The sequence below is a fragment of the Lontra canadensis genome, unplaced genomic scaffold, assembly GCF_010015895.1.
Source record: "Lontra canadensis isolate GAN:19392208 unplaced genomic scaffold, GSC_riverotter_1.0 scaffold107, whole genome shotgun sequence".
NCBI lineage: Eukaryota > Metazoa > Chordata > Mammalia > Carnivora > Mustelidae > Lontra > Lontra canadensis.
In genome coordinates, this window is record NW_022631101.1 from 148,643 (window position 1) to 166,567 (window position 17,925).

The 17,925-nt window shown below is 51.7% G+C and overlaps 2 protein-coding genes across 6 annotated transcripts in view; one reads left to right on the forward strand and one right to left on the reverse strand.

Moving 5' to 3' along the window:
• LOC116856172 (persulfide dioxygenase ETHE1, mitochondrial) overlaps window positions 1-11,726 on the reverse strand; it is a 50,382-nt gene extending 38,656 nt beyond the window's left edge. For 3 of the 5 annotated variants that reach the window (XM_032839448.1, XM_032839447.1, XM_032839450.1), the window contains exons 1-3: window positions 11,604-11,726; window positions 11,140-11,232; window positions 2,085-2,195 (exon numbers count right to left, since the gene is read on the reverse strand). In XM_032839448.1, coding sequence (XP_032695339.1) covers window positions 2,085-2,195; window positions 11,140-11,232; window positions 11,604-11,654 — 255 coding nt within the window. In that variant the 5' untranslated portion in view covers window positions 11,655-11,726. Of the gene's footprint in view, window positions 1-2,084; window positions 2,196-10,918; window positions 10,938-11,139; window positions 11,233-11,551; window positions 11,561-11,603 lie in introns of those variants that run through there. The other 2 variants (XM_032839451.1, XM_032839449.1) reach the window with 2 other exon arrangements.
• Window positions 11,727-12,822: 1,096 nt separating this feature from the next.
• PINLYP (phospholipase A2 inhibitor and LY6/PLAUR domain containing) lies at window positions 12,823-16,853 on the forward strand. Its single transcript, XM_032839457.1, has 5 exons — window positions 12,823-12,984; window positions 14,420-14,536; window positions 15,951-16,103; window positions 16,319-16,462; window positions 16,674-16,853. Exons 1-5 carry the CDS (start codon window positions 12,915-12,917, stop codon window positions 16,826-16,828), a joined length of 639 nt encoding a protein of 212 aa, XP_032695348.1. The 5' UTR covers window positions 12,823-12,914; the 3' UTR covers window positions 16,829-16,853.
• The last annotated feature ends 1,072 nt before the right edge of the window (window positions 16,854-17,925 follow it).

Here is a 17,925-nt window from a genome sequence, read left to right on the forward strand (position 1 = left end):
GAAACTTCAAACAAACAAACAAACAAACACCTTGATTGGACGTCATCAGCTCAATCAAAAGGCACTGTTAAAATAATGGAAAGGTCAGTACACAGACCACAATGAGCACTGAGTGAGGCACAGGAGTGTTGAATCATTACATTGCACACTTGAAACTACTATAACACTGTATGGTAATTATGCTTTAATTAAAAATTTTTTAAAGATAATGAAAAGGCAAGTCACAGACTGGGGGAAAATCTGTAACACATATATCTGAAAAAAAAAAAAAAAAAAAGAAAGAAAGAAAAAAATAAACAAGCCCATGATTAACATCCAGGACAAAAAACCAACCAACCAAACAAACAAACAAAACAATAAAAAACAAGCAAAAGACCTGAATAGACACTTCATAAAGTAAGATAGGGTAGTAAGTACACGAAAGGTTACACGATGTCATTACTTGTCAGGAGAATGCAACTTAAAGCCATGATAAAATACCACCATGTGCGATCTGAATGGCTGAAATTTAAGAAATTAACGATTGGCAACATCATGGACAGGTAAGGATACGGAACAACTAGAACTCTCAGCTTCCACTGAGGGGAACGTAAAATGGTACAACCACTTTGGAAACTGTCAAGTCCAGTAAGGTTAAGACATCCATTTACCCTAAGAGAACGTAATTGCACTCGTAGATATTCACGCAGAAGAGATCTCCATGCAGAGGCTTGTACAAAAATGTTCACAGCAGCTTGTGCCCACCCACAAGAGAATGGAGAAACAAATTGTGGTCTCAGCAATATGGAAGAATCTCGAAAATCAGGACATGGTGAAAAAACCCAGCCATAAAAAAAGAGCAAATTCCATTTATATGAAATTCTACCACCAACAAAACTAGTCTGTAGTGACAGAAGAGACCAGAGGCTGCCTGAGCTGGCAAAGGTGGGGGGATGGGGCGTGACTGCAAATGGGTGCGAGTGACCTCCCCAGGATGCTGGTAATGCTCCATGTCTTGACTTGGGGGCCGGTTACACTGGTGCATACAGTTGTCAGAACTCCTTGACCTGTACACTAAGATCTGCGCATTTTATTGTACGCAAAATATACTTCAACTAAAAACAATTTCTCACTGCAAGGAAAAAACTCATCTCGTAGAAAACTGGTTTACTGTTTACTTAAATTGTAAACTTGTTTTTTCAAGTAGGTTTATTTCTACCCCAAGACATTTTGTGGATTAAACAGCTGGCTAACTATGGTCTCACCAACACAGCTCTAATGAATTCAACCAGTACGGAAAAGATCATACCAACTTTTAAGATATTTGTAACAGAGCAGGGCACCTGGATGGTTCAGGCAGTTAAGTGGCGACTTCTGATTCTGGCTTGGGTCATAGTTTCAGGGTCCTGGGCCAGAGCACCATGTCGGGCTCCAAGCTAAGCGGGGATCTCCTGGAGATTCTTTCCCTCTCCCTCTGCCCCCAGCTCTTCACACTGACACATTCTTTCTCCCAAATAAATAAAATAAAATAAAGGCATCTGGGTGGCTCAGTCAGTTAAGCATCTGCCTTCAACTCAGGTCATGATCCGGGGTCCTAGGATCGAGCCCATGCCAGGCTTCCTGCTCAGCGGGAAGTCTGCTTCTCCCTCTCCAGACTCTGTCCTCCCCCGCTCCACACTTGATTTCTCTCTCTCTCAAATATATAAAAACTTTAAAAAATAAAAATATCTGTAATAGAGCAAAAAGCATCCCTTCTTGTAAACATTTGTCCCATATGAAGTGACTAACAGAGGCATCCCAATCAATGCGGAATCTCAACTTGCCAGGACATCTGTGAGAACCTCGGGGACCAGAGAAAAGCGGTTTTGCTCTCAAGCAGCGGTGTCCCTTAGACCAGACAAGTATGTCTAGTTATGCCCCCGCCCCCGATGCAAATGTGGGTCTCTACCCCGGTGTGCAGTTTTTCACCTGTGCCTCCTCCTCCAGAGGGCAGAGGGCAGTGTGACTCATCTCTACACCAGCCTGGCACCTACCCCAGGGGGAAGGGGGTGATGGGGCACCTGGGGCAGGGATCAGCATGGGGCCCATCTTAAAGCCCTGCTTACCTCGTAGTCTTGCTCCCCAGCGCCTCCGGCTGAGCTGCCCACCAGCACCTCCACGAAGGCCGAGCCGTCATTGCCAATGTCCACGCTGTGTATCTGTTCCTCCTTCTCCAACTGCGGGAGGGGGAGAGCCACTGTCAGTGCTTGCACTGCCCCTGGCCTCACTGTGGAACCTCGGGAGAGGGATACCCACCACATCTCCTTGTAATGTCAGCTCAGTGACTGTGGGTGCCAGGGTGAGGGGTGTCACCGTGTCCCCCGCATGTAGCACAGGGCATGGCCCAGAGTAGGAGCTCAGAAAATTTTCCCTGGATGAATGCATAAGCCCCATGCTTGCCTCCCCAACGCCTCCAGACTCTGCCAGATCTGTGTGGAACCTGCCACCTTAGAGCTCTCTTTGACACCACCTGCCAGGCTTCCGACTTCATTCAAATAACCATGCATACAAATGGCACATCTGTCCCGTCTCCCTGGTCACATAGGACTCTGAGGAAGCTCCCTCAGGGTACAGGCCTGGTGTAGTTTTGCTCACCAAGGATTTCTGGGTTTGAATCCCAGCTCTGCCATACACTGCCGAAATGGCCATTTCAGACAATCTTTGGAGCCTCGGTATCCTCATCTGTAAAATGGGGAAAATCCCCAACTCCAGGAGTACATGCGCCAATACCAGGCCACACTGCACCGCATGTAGGAGGCACCGTGCCCGGCCGGTCAGGAGGCACTGTCAGTCAATCCTCCATAATTACTCTTTTTTTTTTTTTTTTTTTAAGATTTTACTTATTTGAGATAGAACAAGAGTAAGAGAGAGAGAGTGCACAAGCAGGGGGAGCAGCAGGCAGAGAGAGAAACAGACTCCCTGCCAAGCAGGGAGCCTGATGCGGGGATCGATCCCAGGACACTGGGATCATGACCTGGCTGAAGGCATAAGCTTAACCCCCTGAGCCACTCAGTGCCCCGTAATTACTTTTTTTTTTTCAAGATTTTATTTATTTATTTGACAGAGATCATAAGTAGGCAGAGAGGCAGGCAGAGAGAGAGGGGGAAGCAGGCTCCCCACTGAGCAGAGAGCCCGATGCGGGGCTCGATCCCAGGACCCTGGGATCATGACCTGAGCCGAAGGCAGAGGATTTAACCCACTGAGCCACCCATGTGCCCCACTGTAATTACTTTCTGAAGGAAGAAAAGAGTAATCTATGTGGAGGAAGGCTCCCCACCAAGGCTCTGCCATTCCTGTCTTGACAGTTAAAGGCACAGAAAGCCATGTGAGGGTAGAAGGCAGTTAGGAACGGCTGACCCAAGTCTACTCTCCAGTTTTAGGCTCTTCTCTTTGGCTTCTAGAATCACAAGCCATCACAGCTCTCAAAGGTACCTAGTCCACTGCCCCAGGAGCATCCGACGCTCCAGACGGCCCTATCACCTGCCATAGAGAGGTCGCCCAGACTTTGCCCACCCGCTGCCACAAACAGGAACATCCCTACAAGGGAGGAAGGAGCCTGGACTTCAGGGGAGGCGAGCTTGGGTTCAAATCCAACCCTGCCATTTCCAAGCTGTGCAAGCCTGGGGGCCACGCAACCTCTCTGAGCGATGGTTTCCTTTTGTGTGGAACGGGCGGGCTGTCATAATAACCCTCCTTCTGAAAGGAGCTGAGATGACTCACAAAAATAACACTGCAGGAGCACTTGCAGCAAACACTGAGGCGCTCACGTTGCAGTAGACACGTAATCCGTGCATCTCCTCTCCTCCCAACCGCTCTGCCAGGCGGGGGCTATTATTACCTCCACTTAACACACAAGCGACCGGAGACAGGAAGCGGTTATGTAACTTCCCTACGGTCACACAGCTGGTGAGTGGCAGAGCGGGGCCTGGAGCTCAGGAAGGCTGGTTGGGGTCCACATGCACTCCTCTGCCACATCACAGGTACGCTAGGGAAAGAGGCGGTGCTGAGGGAATGGGCTCCCCCTGCCTTCACAGCTCTGAACCCTGGGACGGTGTGCGGTGCTGTCTAGATACACAGGTCCTAGTCTGACTTCTCAGCCTCCTGCTACACTTGATGTCTCTCCTCCAGCCGTGCTGGCCTTCCTTCCGTCCCAAGAACAGAATGGCTCCTTTCCACCAGAGGGCCTTTGCACTTGCCATTCCCCTTGCCTAAACCACTTTTCTTTTTCTTCAGTTATCACAACTTAATATTATGTAACAATGCTTTTTGTTTGCATTTGTCTAGCATCTGTTTCCCCCACCAGACTTTTAAGCTCCATGAGGGCAAAGACAATATCTAAGTCATTTCCCACTGTGTCCTGAACACTGAACGGTGTATGGTCTGTGTAATCCTAGAGCAAAGAATTTCACCTTACCCCTTGTGCCTCAGTTTCCTAACCTGTAAAATGGGCACAGTGACAACTTCTAACAGCGAGAGTCGTTGTGAAGATTCAAATGACGGCTACGTGTAAAGCCCCTTGAATAGTGCCTGCCACAGACCAAATGCTCCATAAGTATCAGCTGACACTGTTCCCACAGAAAGCCTTTCATATGTTCCTGATGGACAGATGGAAACCAGAGAGATGGAAAGCACCTGGCAACCATTCGCTGAAGGAACAAATGCCCCCTGAGTTGTAAATTGGGCTCTACTCTTCCTAACCAAGTGGCTTTGGTGAGGTAGTTTCCTCAAGGTCCGCATTTGTCACAAAGGAATCATCATGACCAACACTTTCAGATTCTCACTGTGTGCCGGGGCCCTGGTGTCCTTGTTTCCTACTGCTGCTGGAACAGATGACCACAAGCTCACTGGCTAAAAACAGTATCTCTTACAGATCTGGAGGTCAGAAGCCTGAAATTTGGTCTCACAGGGCTTTAATCCAGGTGTGAGTGGGGCTGCATTCCTTCTGGAGGTTCTAGGGGAGAATCTGTTTCCGCGCCTTATTTCCAGCTTCTAGAAGCCACATGCATTCCTCATCTTGTGGCCCCCTCCTCCGCCTCCAAAGCCAGCAAGGGCATCACTCCAGCCTCTGTTTCCCTCTTCATGTCTCCTTCTCTGGTTCTCCTGCCTCCCTCTTTCCCTTATAAGGACCCCTGTGAGGACGCTGGGTCTCCTCTTCCTCCTCCTCCTCCAAGTAACCCAAGCTAATCTCACTATCTCAAGATCCTTAACTCCATCATGTCCATAGGGTCCTCTCTGCCCAGGTTCTAGGGATCAGGATGTGGACATCTTTTAGACGCCATGACTCTTATCTATCATGACTGGCTGAGCTCTTTGTGGGCCAGGCATCGCTGAATCCTCACCACACAACTACCTTAGAAGGAAGGGTCTGTTACCTCTCCCGGTGTTACAGATGGGCAAACAGGCTCAGACAGGTTAAAGAAATAGTTCACATGTCACACACGGCTAACAATGGAGAAAAATTTGACCCAGCAGCTGCCTGCCTACAGCCTACACTCTTTCTCAACTCTCCTATTTCAACCCTCGAGGTAAAAAGCCACTATCTTGAGGCGCCTGGGGGGCTCAGCTGTTAAGAGGCTGCCTCCAGCTCAGGTCATGATCCCAGGGTCCTGGGATCAAGCCCCTCATCGGGCTCCCTGCTCGGCAGGAAGCCTGCTTCTCCCTCTCCCATTCCCCCTGCTTGTGTTCCCTCTTTCACTGTGTCTCTCTCTGTCAAATAAATAAATAAAATCTTAAAATTAAAAAAAAGCCACTATCTTTACCTCTCCTCCGTGACAAAGCACAAGGCTCAATCTGTATTTTGAGTGAATGATTTTTTTCTGCATACATACTTCTACTTTGAACACGCCCACATACTGCCTTGTATTTCCTCTTTGTGGTAAAGAATTTCCAACTACTCTGTTCCCACACGGAGACAACCCAAACGTCCATCAGTTTATGAGCAGACATACATCATATGGTGTATCCATTGATGGAACAGAAAAGGCTGACACACGGGACAACACGTAGGAACCATGAGCGCGTGCTCGGTGAGAGAAACCAGACACAAGGGTCATAGTGTATGATCCAGTTTATGTGAAAGGTCCAGAAGGGACAAATCTATAGAGACAGAAAGTGGATCAGAGGTTGCTAGGGGCAGCTTGGGGAGCAGGGGAATAAGGAAAGGCTGTTGAATGGTGATGGGGTTTCTTGGGGCGATGAAAATGTTCTCGACTAGCGGCAGTTGATAGCTGAAAGCTGTCAAGATGCCAAAACCCACTGAACTGTATGCTTTATATGGTTGAGATGGTGAATTTCATGTTATGTCAATTTTATCTTTAAAAAAATGTGGGGCAGCTGGCCTCAGTTGGTTAAGCACCTGACTACTGATCTCAGCTCAGGTCTTTATCTTAGGGTTGTGAGCTCAAGCCCCACAATGGGCTACACACCAACTTAAAAAAAAAAAAAAATGAGTGTTGTGTTTGTGGTTAGGAGATGGGCAAGCATGAAATGCCAGTCATCCGTGGCCAGGTTCACGTGCACCATTCTCAGGAAGGCATAACTCACGGCAGGAAAACAAATGGGGCTGGGAAGGCTCACAAAGTTCCCAAGAGACACTGTGTTAAAAAACTGTTCCATGTCCAGGAAAGGCACGGTTATGCTCCGTTTAAAGGAATCAGATAGAACTTTACCCAGTGCCAGTAGATCTCCAAGATCTATTGTTATTTGAAAGAAAGTGGGGGGCGGGGGGGGAGGAGGAGAACGGTGCATATACAATGTACTTGGTGGAAGAGGCGGACAAACTGTTTATGGGGGCTCAGCGACCCCGGAGGGCCAGGTGAGAAACTGCCAACAGTGGCTGCCTATGGAGGAAGCAGGAGGGGGTGGGAACAAGCAGGGAGAGGGGGTGTAAACCCTTTTGTGCCTTTTAAATTTTGTACCATATACATATAATACTCATTCAAAAAGGTTAATAAAACTGGGGCATCTGTGTGGCTCAGTTAGTTAAGCATCTGCCTTTGGCTCAGGTCATGATCCCGGGGTCCTGGGATCGAGACCCTTATAGGGTTCTCTGCTCAGTGGGGGGGTCTGCTTCTCCCTCTCCTTCTGCCCCTCCTCCCTGCTCCTTCTCTCTCTCTCTCTCTCTCTCATATAAATAAATAAATAAAATCTTTAAAAAAAAAAGTTACTAAAACTGCAGTGGTGTTCTCCAGCTATTGAGTACTATACGGAAATGAGAACAAGCCATCCACAGCTACAGCTACCGACAGGATCGAAATAACAAACACGCTGAGTGACAGCAGCCACAGACGTCTATACCGTGTGCTTCCATCTACACAAAATTCAAAACGAGGCAAAATGAACCTGTGCTACATACAAAAATAAAAATCAGGATGGAGGGCGCCTGGGTGGCTCAGCGGGTTAAAGCCTCTGCCTTCGGCTCAGGTCATGATCTCAGGGTCCTGGGATGGAGCCCCGCATCGGGCTCTCTGCTCGGCGGGGAGCCTGCTTCCCTTCCTCTCTCTCTGCCTGCCTCTCTGCCTGCTTGTGATCTCTGTCAAATAAATAGATAAAATCTTAAAAAATAAAAATAAAAATCAGGATGGTGGTTACCCTGTGGGGGGCAGTGACAGGAAGGAGAGAGGGGGATCTGGGGGCCTGGGCCCCTCCTGTGACTCGGGGGTGGGTGGGGAGTACGAAAGTTGCAGTCCAGGAGGATTCGCTGAACCGTGCCCTTCACGGTACACCTGTTACACATTAAAGAAGCAAAGAACAGCTTAAAACACCACAAGGGCAAACTGAGTGGTCAGAGAGCCACTGAAAAACCACCACGAAACGAGCACCACATTGCTACTAGGCATGTCTTCCAAAGAGCGCACATCAGCGGGGCCACAGAGCTACCTGGACCCCGTTCCAGCTATGCCCTCTGGCCCAGGAGCAGTGAGCCCAGAGGCTGGAACTCCCTCCGGGAGCCGCTGACTGGTTAGCCACGCAGCCTCCGTCGTCAGCGGGGGCAAATAAAAGAGGTGTGTGTGCGGCCGTCACCAGCAGGGGGTTGCACCCTGTGTGGCAATCCAGAAGTTGCATAATAGAGTTGGGAGGAAAACAATACAGGGCAGAACGCTCCCCGGGTTAGTCCATAGGAGTCGGTGTCCGGACACGTCTGCCTTTCCACTCGCTTAACAAGAACCAGAAATAGTGTTAGGTGAATTCGGAGTCACACTGCATACTGGGCATCGCCAAACACAATCAGATCACCCCAAGTGTCTCTCACGCGGGATAAATTAACAGCCGCTATGATGCACTTGCCCCTGCCCCATGTGCTTTATTCTCAACGAGGGAAGCAGGATTCTGTGAGAAGCTAAGTCCACTTCTGGACGTCCTTTGTTCAGAGCCCTTCAGCTCCCAACTCATCCAGAGTAAAAGCTCAAGTACTCAAGTACTCATAGGGGCTCTTGGGCTGTCAGCCCATTGGGGGCCCTCCAACCCTGACCCATTAGCTCATGTCTCCTCCCTCCTCCCCTGCCCAGCTCCACTGTGCTCACACTGGGCTCCTTGCTATTCCTCCAGCATGCCAGGTCACCTCCAAGTCTGTTTCCTCCCCACATCTCTATGTAGCTCACTGTGCTCAATGACACCTGCTCAGGGAGGCCTTCCTGGATCCCAGGTCATAATCTCAGGGTCCTGGGATCGAGCCCTACATCGGGCTCCCTGCTCAGTGGGGAGTCTGCTTCTCCCTCTACCTCTGCACCTCCCCCAACTTGTGCTCTCTGTCTCTCAAATAAACAAATAAAATCTTTAAAAAAACAAAAAACAAAAAAAACACCAGGCACCTGGGTGGCTCAGTTGGTTGAGCGGCTGCCTTTAGCTCAGGTCATGATCCTGGAGTACCAGGATCGAGTCCCTCATCAGGCTCCCAGCTCCATGGGGAGTCTGCTTCTCCCTCTGACCTTCTCCTCTCTCATGCTCTCTCTCTCGAATAAATATTAAAAAATAATAATAAAAGAAAAAAAGAAAAACCTCTTGCCATTGCCTCCTCCCCCAGCTGGAACATTCCCCTCTCCTCTCAAGGGTTTAAGTTTCCTCCACAGCATTCACCATCCAACGTGCTTTCTGCATTGGTTTGCCAGTCTTTCCCTCCTAACGTGAAAGCTCCACAGAACTAACATATTTTGGTCTCATGTGTCTTTGTACAGCCCCAGGACCTAAAACAGTGCTTGGCCTATAGAAGGTGCTTCATAATTACTCAGTGGATGAATGAACATGAGAATCCATTCACTCCGAAGTCTATAGGTCCTGCCCCCATGCTGACAACTTCCACACCTCTGTCTTCATCTAGGTCCCGTTCCGATTTCTGACTGCGGCCTGGACCCCAGGTGTCCCGAAGTCACAGCACACCTGCACATCCCAACTGAAGGTATCACCTTCTCAAGCTGCCACTTCTCTGGGTTTCCCATTTCAGTGACAGCTACAATATCTCCCTCGGTATCCCAGACCAGAGAGCCCTGTGCTTCGCTCTGGCCCCTCTGGTTCCTGCATCCCTGTCACGTCTCTCCTGCCTCTGGTCTCTCTGCTCCCATTGCAACTGGGGTACAGAATGGAATGTGATTCTCCCAGGGTCACCTGATCCTAAGAGAGCCCCGGAGAATCATCACCCAGTAATAAAAACACGAATCCCTCCCTTTATACAAACATCCACCTGTTGACAGAGCACGTTTACAGACATTATGTCACCACATTTTCACAATGACCCTGGGCTCAGATCTCATTATTCCCAATGGACAGGTGAGAAAACAGGTTCAGAGAAATGAAAAAATGTGCCCGAGGTCACAGAATGAGTAAGAGGGAGAGACGGGGACTTAAATCCAGGTTCCAAGACTAAATCGTGAGCAACCTGTACCCTCCCTCAGTTTATATATTTATTTGTCTGTTTGTTTTGTACCTCCCTCAGTTTAAAACACTGGCTCTTAGCCAAGTGCCATAACCTCTCTAGGACTCAGTTTCCTCATCTCTCAAATGGAGATAATACTAAACTCTAGGTCATGGGGTTTTTATAGATTCAATATGAGGTGATCCACGTGAGGTGTTCAAAACCAGAACTGACCGTTTCAATGTTGAATCAAGGCCAGCTCTCATTATTATTACTCTGCTAAGGACTGAGGAGATGTTTAAATGTCTAAAATCACAAAGTCTTATAGGACCGCATATTTTTCCAGGGTAGAGAATGCTCAGCTTCTCTCTAATTCTTGAAAAGGCTCTGTGAGCCCAGATTTTTTCGGAACCACTGGGCGAGAGAGGGACCAAGAAAATGTTTGACACAATCACGTAAGCCTTGCTCTGCAACATCCCTCCCCAAAGACCCTTCCGTTCAGAAGGAGTAGTGTCAAGATCAAGAAAGCCAGTGTGTGACAAAGTGTCCAGAGCACCAATGTGGGTCTGAGCCTTAGCACACCCTGACTGATGGTGATAAGGGCCCCTGCATCACACCAAGCTTGTGAACAGCGACACCATCCAGGCCAGTACCCAGCACAGAGCAGATGCTTCAAACACGCTCAGCGCTCTTTCCTCCCACCAGTTTCTTATCTGTGACAGGAACAGCCCGTTTGGAATTCTGTAACCATCCGGGGTCAAACCACGCTTTCCTCCGTGCCTCCCTCCAACTTCACAGCATTGGGATGAAGAGTGGGTGAGAGCACTCAGAAGAACCTGGCAAGCATTCTAGAATGGCACTTAGCCTGGCCATGTCACTCCTCCCCCACTCCTGCTTCAGTTTCCCCATCTTTAAAATGGGGCTGATGGGTTTCCATGATCTTCCAAAACACCTTCCAACCCTGAGCCCACTAACTTTAGAAGGCAGGATACTGAAAATGATTCAGTCTGTTCCAGCTGAGGAAACTGAGGCCCAGAAAATAAAAGCAACTACCCGGGCCACACATTGATTCCTATGGTCATCCTGGCCTAGTCCTGGAACCACCTTTGTCCTCTGCTAAGGGGCACAGCAATCACACTGCCCATTTTCCAGGTAAGGAAGCTCAAGTCCAGAAGGGAGAGTGTCTTAACCCACTGCCAGTTGGCTCAAGAGCGGTGTCTGGACCCTGAGTCTCCAGACTCCTATAGGAAGGAGACGAGGGAGGGCAGGATCACCTGGAGCACCACGGAGATGGTCTTCTCGCCTGCCTTGGCTGCTCGCCATTTTCGGTAAGTGTCCGCCTTGAGAAGGTTTTCTGCACAGTGGGTCTGGAGATAAGCGTGGAAAAGGGAAAGTAAGGGTACAGGGAAGAGAGCTCGGTCCCCGACTCTCAGATTATTCCTTTGAGTCCTCCCGAGCCCTCTGCACTCCCCCAGATTTAAAAGTCCCCGTTAATCCCACCACATCCTGCCTAGAGTCCCCTATAACATTTTCTCCTGGATGCTCCCCAGTCCTCCTTTCCTGACCGGAAGTTCCCCTATTCCACATCTCTCCCAGAATTCTCTCATAGTCTCCTGGAATTCCCCCACGACCCGCCACAGACTTCCGTGAAGTTCCCTTTCACACTCCCAAAGTTCCTGTAGTTACCCCGCATGGATTCCCTGACGTCTTCCAACCTCCCCCCAAGCCAGCTCCTCACCAAGTCCTGGCTACTGCAGGACACCACATGGCGGAGACGGATCTCCGGCATGTCAACGTCTTGGGCTTCGCCTGGCGCGAAGGATGAAAGAAGGTCCGAGTTTGGGGGGCGTTCGGGGCGGGGAGGGGGCGTTCGGGGCGGGGAGGGGGGGGGGGTAACTCCCTGCGCGGGCTGAAGTGCGCAAGCGCACAGGCCTCGGGCCTTTCAAACCGCGGCGCGCCGGCTCTCGCGTCGACGCCGCGCAGGCCCAGTCGCGCCTCTCCAGAGCGAGGCTCTTAGTTCCCTAGCAACGGGCTTTCCTCTAAGCCCCGCCTCCCGTCGACGTTCACACGCTGCTTTCTGGGCGCCTGGCAACAGGAGCGGCCTCCGGGATTGGCCCCTAGAAAAAAATTCGCCATTCTCATTGGACGACGCATCACCACCCAAACTGAAGCCTTAGGAGTACGCAGACCTGACTGGTTTTTCTTAGGGAAGCTGGTGCATACCGCTACGGGATCCTCTCCAGCGGTTCCTACTGTTACATTCTTCCCCGCTATCCCACAGCCATGCACACACGAACAAAATATCCGATCTCTCCAGGGTTATGCCTGAGGCTAAGAAAGAGTGGATCAAAGACCTAAATAAGACCCAAAGTATGCATCCAAACCAGATACACCCAAGTTAGAATGCTTTCACCGGTGCCTCAGTTTCCCAATATGTGCCCTGTGGGCATCTGTCTCCTACCACGCCCGCCCCTGCCTGTTGACAGGCATCCCTCTGTTCGGTCCCCGTGAGACCCAAAGGTGCAGCCCCAGGCGGGGTTGGAGCTGGGGACAGCCCAAGCACAAAACAGGGAATATAGCCAAGCGCACGAAGGAGGAAGAGAGACAGGGCGCCTAATCCCCCGCAGAACGAGCCTGAACATGCTGGGCGCTCCCAAATAGGGCCCCACCCACGCTGGGTGCCTCCTTGGAAAGAGAGAGAAGAGAGAGGGGATCTCAGTCCTAGCAGCCACCCTACACCTACAGGGAATCAAGTGACCCGACTCTGACCTTGGACCTCAGGCCAGAAAACAGAGAAGTGACTTTCTGGGCCTTGATGGAAGAGGCAGCTAGAAGCCTGGAGTCCTGGGTCCCTGCAGAGCAGGTGGCTGAGCATGAGATGCCCATGCCCCTTTGGATTCTGGTCCCATATCCTCAACCCAGAGCCACAAAGGCCTGCCCTGAGATCTGACCTCAGCTATTTCTCACCCCAGGGTAAAGGTGGATCCAGACCCGCCCCTCCTCAGCTTCCTATAAGGGCTGGGGACCTGGGACTACAGGTTCATTCACCATGAGGACTCCCATGAAACCGGTGACCTTCCTGCTGGCCTTTACACTGCTCTGCACCCTCCTGGGTCTGGGTAAGTGATGAGGGGTCTGGACCATGAGGACCGTGAGAGAGCACTCAGAAAAGCCCTGGAGGGGGAAAGAGGTGGTGCCCTTGGAATTCAGATTCTAGGTGAAGGCAGAGAGTAAAGGAAGAGAAAGCCTGGGGCCCCAAAGGAAGAAAAGCTCAAAAGCTCATGGGACTGGATCCTTGAGAAAAGAGGGAGCTTGGTGGGCTCTTAATCCTCTTTCCCCCAAGCAAGTTCTCAAAATAAGACATGAATTCTAGGAATTGGACGACGGCATGACTAGAAAAGGGAAAAAAAAGCTGGGGGGCGGGCGGCATTGGGGGGGAAGAGATTTCCTTTCTCCCTGGATTCTAGAATTCAGACTCCCAGCCCCCCTTCCTTTAGATGCGGGAGTTCAGACAGCTCCACCTTCCCCAGGACCCAGGTGTCTGGGCCCCCAGTTGCCTCCTCTCTTAGGGCCAAGGAGTCCATCCACTCTGCCTTCCTCGTCTTGACTCTCCCTTCCTTGTCTTGACTCTCCCTTTTTTTTTTTTAAGATTTTATTTATTTATTTATTTGACAGATCAGAAGTAGGCAGAGAGGCAGGCAGAGAGAGAGAGTGGGGGAAGCAGGCTCCCTGCTGAGCAGAGAGCCCCATGCGGGGCTCGATCCCAGGACCCTGGGATCATGACCTGAGCCAAAGGCAGAGGCTTTAACCCACTGAGCCACTCTTGACTCTCCCTTCTTGATCTGGGATGAAGACCCCGGCCTCAGATTCCCCTGCCTGAGCTTCTTCTACCATTCCCAAGACCTACACCTGTTCTCATGTCCAATAAACAGCTGGACCATGGGGCGCCTGGGTGGCTCAGTCGTTAAGCATATGCCTTCAGCTCAGGTCATGATCCCAGGGTCCTGGGATCGAGCCCCGCATTGGGCTCCCTGATCAGTGGGGAGCCTGCTTCTCCCTCTCCCACTGTTCCTGCTTGTGTTCCTTCTCTTGCAGTGTCTCTGTCAAATAAATAAATAAAATATTTTAAAAAGAGAGAGAAGGAAAAAAAAATAAAAAGAGAGAGAAGGAAAGAAACAGCTGGACCTGAAGCTTCACAAAAGCCCATGGAAACCTTCGCCAGGACCCCTCCCTGTCCCCGAGCCTTCTCAGAGGACCCTAGCGTCCCAAGTCCGCAACCTTGTAATTAAGTAAACAGGCTCCCTGGTGGAGTCGCTTCCCGCCCCTGGAAGCAGCTTTGCTGGCTTCGCCACAGCGTCCCAGCCAGAGCACTGGACAGTTCCCTGAACAGCCATCAGTGCTCCACCCATGAACAATTACGGAGACACCTGTCCCTCCTCCCTCAGGACTCCAAATCCGGCCCCCTTTGCCCCATCTCGCTCTGGACTCTGAAGTCGCACTCATGGTCCGCTGGCCACGCCCCTCATGTTGACGGCCTGGCTCTCTACACTGCAGGGTGCCCGCTGAGCTGTGAAGTGTGCAGGGGCTCCGGGCCCACTTGCAGCGGGAGAATGAAGGTCTGCGAGGCCGGCCAGGACGCATGCGTGGTCATCGTCGGGGAGTCGTGCACAAGTACGAGGAGGGCCTGGCGTCCCCCGCTGGGGAGGTGGTGGTGCCTTCAAGGGTGAAGATAGCTCCGCGCCAAGGGAGGGATCATCACGGCGCTCATGTGGGAGGTCAGGGAAGAGGGAAAGACGATCTTGGGGCGGGGGAAGAATAGAGAAGACAGTGGGTTGGGAAGAATGTCATCAGGTTGACCATTTAGGGTGAGAGGGGGAGGAATCATCCAAAACAGGAGGACGAGACCCCCGCCCTGGGGATGGTGGGGGTGGTGCTGGCTGGAAGGGACCATTCTTGACAGGAGAAGGAGATACTGAGACACTGAGGTCGAGGGAGAGACATAAAAGGGACCACACCAGGCAGGAAAGGAAAGATAACGCTGAAGTATGAAGCAAATCATCGTGAAGAGAAGTAAATGGAGATGGGGAGGCAGGTGGGTGACATGGGAGAGGAGGGTGTGACTTCAATGGAAGGGACCACCCAAGACCTGAGAAAAGATGGGGGACTAGGGGAGTGATGGAGAGACCACGGGTGGGGAGGGCGCGGAGTTTTTCATTCAAAGCAGAAAAAGACCATTGGTTAGGCACAAGAGGAGGGATGATGGGGTCGGGGCAGGTGTGAAGGTGGTGTCAGGGGCTGAGGGCCACCTGGATTGTAGGAAGAAACCACACCTACCAGAGAGGTTATGTAAGGAGGGTGGGATAGAGGATTGCAAGCTGCCCCACCTACCCAGCAGGCATTGGCAGGTGGGTGAAAGGACCCGAAGGGCTTGAAGAGGCCACCCCAGGAGATTCGAACCCTGCGAGCCAGGGAGAGGAAGATGGGAAAAAGCACCTTTTGGGGGTGATGAGGAAAATCCTTGGGTTGGGTTGGAAGAGACCACCAGTTGGTGGGGAGGAGGAAGGCGGGGGAGACTGGAAGAGACCACTGCAACCAAGACGTGGGGACAGCAAGAGACCACCTTAGAGGATATGGGTGTTGGATAGGGGCAGCTCCCAGGGTTTGTTGGAAGGCATTCGGAAGCTGCAGGGGAAGGTGGAGAAGACTGGGAGACACCATTTCACACAAGAATGGGGGTAGCCATAGGTAGGACCTTTGGAAGATGAGAGTGGGGCGGGCGAGGGCAGAAGGGACCCTGTCAGGCAGGCTCCTAGGCTTGGCAATGGGGAGCTTCAAGAGACCATCAAGGCAGATCGGGGGCTCCGGCAATGAGGCAGGGGGGGGGCGGGCTTATAAACTACTCTAGACCATACCGCAGGCAGATAAAGGGGCATGGCTTTGGGATGCTAGAAGAGACCTCCCTAGGCAGTCGTGGGGTGTGGGAAGTGCAGGACTGGGCGAGCCCCCTGCCTCTGGCTGGGGTCCGCGCTGAAGTGCGGTCAGCTGGCGCTGCCCGAGCCCTCCCTTCCTGTTCCCCGTCCTTCAGAGGGCCGCCACTCACTGAACACCTACAAGGCCTGCATGAAGTACAGCGACTGCTACTCGGGATTCGTGTCCACCACAATGGGCCCCAAGGACTACATGGTGTCCAACACCCGCTGCTGCCAGAGCGACGGCTGCAACCAGGGCTCGGTGCCCCGTGAGTGCCAGCGCAGCCCCGCGACAGCACTGGCTTCCAGCCCACCCCCAGGGCCCTGCTGTGTGCACCCCCACCTGCCTCTGACCCTCGCCCCTCAGTTTCCTTACCCATAGAGGCAGTGTCCCTTTGCAGCCCATGTTCCCCCCAGGGGTTGCTGTGAGATGAGGGAAGGCTCTCATCATCCCCTTGCCCCTTACCCTCCGCCCTCATCCCAGCTCCCCAGAACAATCGGACAGAGAACGGCCTCCAGTGCCCAGCCTGCGTGGTGCCCTTTCAGGAGACATGTCCGGGGACCCAGTCAGCTCGCTGTGTTGGCCAGGAAACCCACTGTGTCTACTTTGCTGGCAACGTGCAGGCTGGTGAGGCGAACCTGGCTCTCTAGACAAGGGAACAGGGCCCCAGAACTGGAGGCCCATACTGCCAGGTTCTAGGGGAGATGGTGGCTCCGGGGATCTGGGGGAAGGCATGCGGAGTGGGGCATGGGAAGGGGGGAGTGGCGGGGAAGCCCCCTGGGTGGTGAGGAAGGAGGGGTTAGGGGCCGACTCCATTCTGAAATCCCCCCTTTCCCAGGTCTCATCAACCCCAAATTTGCCACTCGGGGCTGTGCTACCGAGAGTGCCTGCTACGCCAAAGCCGGGGCCCAGGTGCCTTCAGCCTCTTATCTCTACTTCCTCCGCCGAGCCGACTGTCTTCCAGCACCCCAGCCTCCTGGCAGGGCGGAGTGAAGAACTGAGGAATGTGTGGCTTGAGGTGTCCGTGTGTCCCGAGCCTCCAACTCCCTATGTGCCTATACATTAAACAGGTTAACCAAGCAAGCCTGAGTTCTCGTGATGTGACGCATCTCAGGAAGGTGGGGTGCAGGAAGCAGGGGACTTAGCCCTCGGGAACCTCCTCTTTGCAAGGAAGGGAGAGAAGACCCTAGCGTTTATTAAAGGAGTGCTCCATGCTGGGCTGCTGTGCAGACCGTTCTCCATGCTGTACCTCAGAATCCCAACAACTCTGTGAAGTGGGTATTATTATCCCCATGTTACAGGTGAACAAACTGAGGCAGAGATTGTGGGTCACTTCCCTTGGGTCAAACCACTAGGAAGGGGGACACACCAGAGTCCATGATCACCTCTCCAGATGAAACTTTCCCTCTTTTTGCCTCTTCTCTTGTCTGCAAAATGTATAGTAATAGTTACGACTTATTGGGTCATTGGGTCAAATGAAAGAAAACGGAAAAAGCACTTAGTGTGCTGCCTAGCACCTGTCAGACAATGTTGGTTCTAGAGACGATATGTCCATAAGTAGTAATCATCTTATTAGCTGCTACTTAATGAAGGTGTTAAACATTGGCCTCCACCAGATTATGCTACCGTGACAAGCAAGTCCCTAATCTCAGGGGTTGAAGGCAACAACGCTGTATTAGTCGACTACTGTTGCAGTAATGCTGTGTAACAAACCATCCCCAAACTGAGCATTGCAACAAGCATTCTTTCTGAGGGTTTGTGGGTGGCTGACTTTGCATTAGCTGGTTGGGCTCCTATCTGGGAGGAGGATTCAAATTCTTGGGATCAGTGGCTCCTGGGCTAGTGTTCTTATGGCTGATCGCAGGAGTACAGAGCCCAAGTGCATTAAATGCCCCTGCTGAGGTCCAGGGTGCTAACATTCCACGGAGTCAAGTAAGTCACATGGTCAAAGCCAACATCAAGAGCTGCATTTGCTGAACGAGTCCCCACTCATAAGTAGTTGATTCTTCCTTCACCCTACGTGTAGCACTGTTCACAGGGTGTCCTGCTCACCATAACCGCAGAGCACCCACCAACTCGAACATTGCCGT

Excerpts from the sequence above, each read along its gene's own strand:
- PINLYP (XM_032839457.1), top strand. The coding sequence starts at position 12,915 with ATGAGGACTCCCATGAAACCGGTGACCTTCCTGCTGGCCTTTACACTG. Across the intron at positions 12,985-14,419 it reads CTGCACCCTCCTGGGTCTGG|GGTGCCCGCTGAGCTGTGAA; the intron begins GTAAGTGATGAG and ends TCTACACTGCAG. Across the intron at positions 16,104-16,318 it reads CAACCAGGGCTCGGTGCCCC|CTCCCCAGAACAATCGGACA; the intron begins GTGAGTGCCAGC and ends CCCTCATCCCAG.